The 1947-nt window shown below is 48.2% G+C and overlaps 1 protein-coding gene across 1 annotated transcript; it reads left to right on the top strand.

Moving 5' to 3' along the window:
* Nucleotides 1-926: 926 nt before the first annotated feature.
* On the top strand, nucleotides 927-1703 carry LOC120110386. The gene has a single exon (XM_039125211.1). It carries the CDS (start codon nucleotides 927-929, stop codon nucleotides 1641-1643), a length of 717 nt encoding a protein of 238 aa, XP_038981139.1. The 3' UTR covers nucleotides 1644-1703.
* Nucleotides 1704-1947: the final 244 nt, after the last annotated feature.

Raw genomic sequence — 1947 nt, 5'->3', positions numbered from 1 at the left:
TTTAAAAAAAAAAGGAAAAACTGCATGTCAATCAATATGTTTATACACGTAATCTGAAAAGCTAAGTATGCCTGCTTGAACTCCTAAAAGATAAAGAAGCATCGATTGGTGGACCACTAATTCATAGCACAAATGTTTATGCAACAGTTGATATGCCACGTACTTTTTTTAACATGACATCAACCAAGCTCATGAAAACGGCACTTGAATGCCTTATATATATATACGACACTGTCCCAAACTCAGCTTGCTAGAAGACGAAAGTTCTTGTAACCGAAATGAAACCACTGGAATGTCTGGAAACCAGTTGCTTCATCCATAGTGTCCCAAAACCAGCTAGCGCACTGTTGCCCACATAATTCAAACCCGCCTCCTTTCTGCTGTTCTCCCAACACAAAATTTGGCTGTTTCCACCTTACAAAAACAATATTATCCACTACATGACACTTCATTTCAAGCATATTATGCTGCATATAATCCAGAGATTAAGTGTTCTACTCTCTTTTTTTTTTTGAAAATTGTGATTAAGTGTTCTACTCTTTTTTTCTTTTTGAAAATTGTGATTAAGTGTTCTACTTGTCTAGGTTTATGTTGTCAAATGCCGGCAGACCATCACCTACTTCCGGCAATTTCGGCGCCATTGCTTTATTTATTCTCAATAAGCTTGATTAGACTCTCCCTCATCTTTCTCTACATGGGACAAATTCCCACAAAAAAACAGAGTTCATTTCTCGCGCCCAGCTGCTACTCTGAATACTCCCAAGTGTACTAAAGCATTCTCTCTCTCTCTCTCTCTCTCTCTCTCTCCAACGTGCCCGAGTAGCAAGTAGCTCCTCTTTCTTCACCACCTTTCCTTCCCGCCACCGACGCGTCCCCTTCTGCCCTCATTTTTAAGCAAAGCCGACGCCCCCGCCACCACGAGCACCATGGCACTGAACGGCAACCCATACTGGAAGCCACATTACAGAGCGTGGGGCAGCACCGAGGTCCATCTCACCTTGTACTCGGACTCGTCGGCCTCCGCTGACGATCCCAGGTACAGCAATTGCGTGAAGTTCACCGTCAAATGGCGCCAGCTCGTGCAGCGGGTCGGCGCTCCAACCCGATCTGAATACGAGCGCCGCCTCCCCCCGGGCCATCACACCTGGGTGGAGGACCTCGACTCCTTCACCAACCCCGAGCGCACTCCAACCTGGCGGGCCTTAGCGGCGAGCCTCGTCTCCATCCCTCACATCCGTCACGAAGCCCGCAACTTCATCGAGGAAACCATCCTCGTGGAGTCCCGCGACGCTGCTCGCCGGGCGGCCGCCCAGCGCCACCAGATAATGTGGGTCGTAGCCGACTGGGACATCAAGTCCCGCATCCCTTACTGGCCTCATGTGCAACACTTCGGCCGAAGGGACCGAGACCATGATGATCCCCACCAAGGAGCGGCCGGCAGCGGTGCCGGCGACCCGAATCTCGCGGTCGCCAACTTCATGGGTCGAGGTTCGCCGACGAGATGCACCGTCTGCCTTGGCGACCTAGAGAGCGGTTCTTTGGCCGGGTGGCTGCCATGTAGCCACGTGTTCCACCCGGTGTGCATTACCCAGTGGCTGCAGACCAGCAGGCTCTGCCCCATCTGCCGGCTTCAATTGCCATGAAGATCATGTCATGTGAAATTAAGAGAAGTCAAGTAGCAAATTCAGTGCGTGTTTCTTTAGTTTTAGTTTCTACGGTAGCTTTGTATGCCAAAGCACTGTGTGATGAAATTAAGATTTCTGCAATAAGACTGAAATAAGTAAAGGATGCTCTCTTTTTTTCTTTGAAAAAAATCTAGCGTGCTGTTTCTTGATTTCATGCCACCTCAAAACTTTTGGAGTATCAGGTTTGAATGATTATTGTTGGTATAATTATCTAACGAGCATATGTAGATTGGATGACATGTAGAAAGAGTTGTGTCAAGCC

Source organism: Phoenix dactylifera, chromosome 4, assembly GCF_009389715.1.
Source record: "Phoenix dactylifera cultivar Barhee BC4 chromosome 4, palm_55x_up_171113_PBpolish2nd_filt_p, whole genome shotgun sequence".
Taxonomy (NCBI): domain Eukaryota; kingdom Viridiplantae; phylum Streptophyta; class Magnoliopsida; order Arecales; family Arecaceae; genus Phoenix; species Phoenix dactylifera.
Note: the sequence above shows the minus strand (reverse complement) of the source record. Positions and strands in the feature narration are given on the sequence as shown.

Coding starts and splice junctions, on each gene's coding strand:
- LOC120110386 (XM_039125211.1), top strand. CDS start 927: ATGGCACTGAACGGCAACCCATACTGGAAGCCACATTACAGAGCGTGG.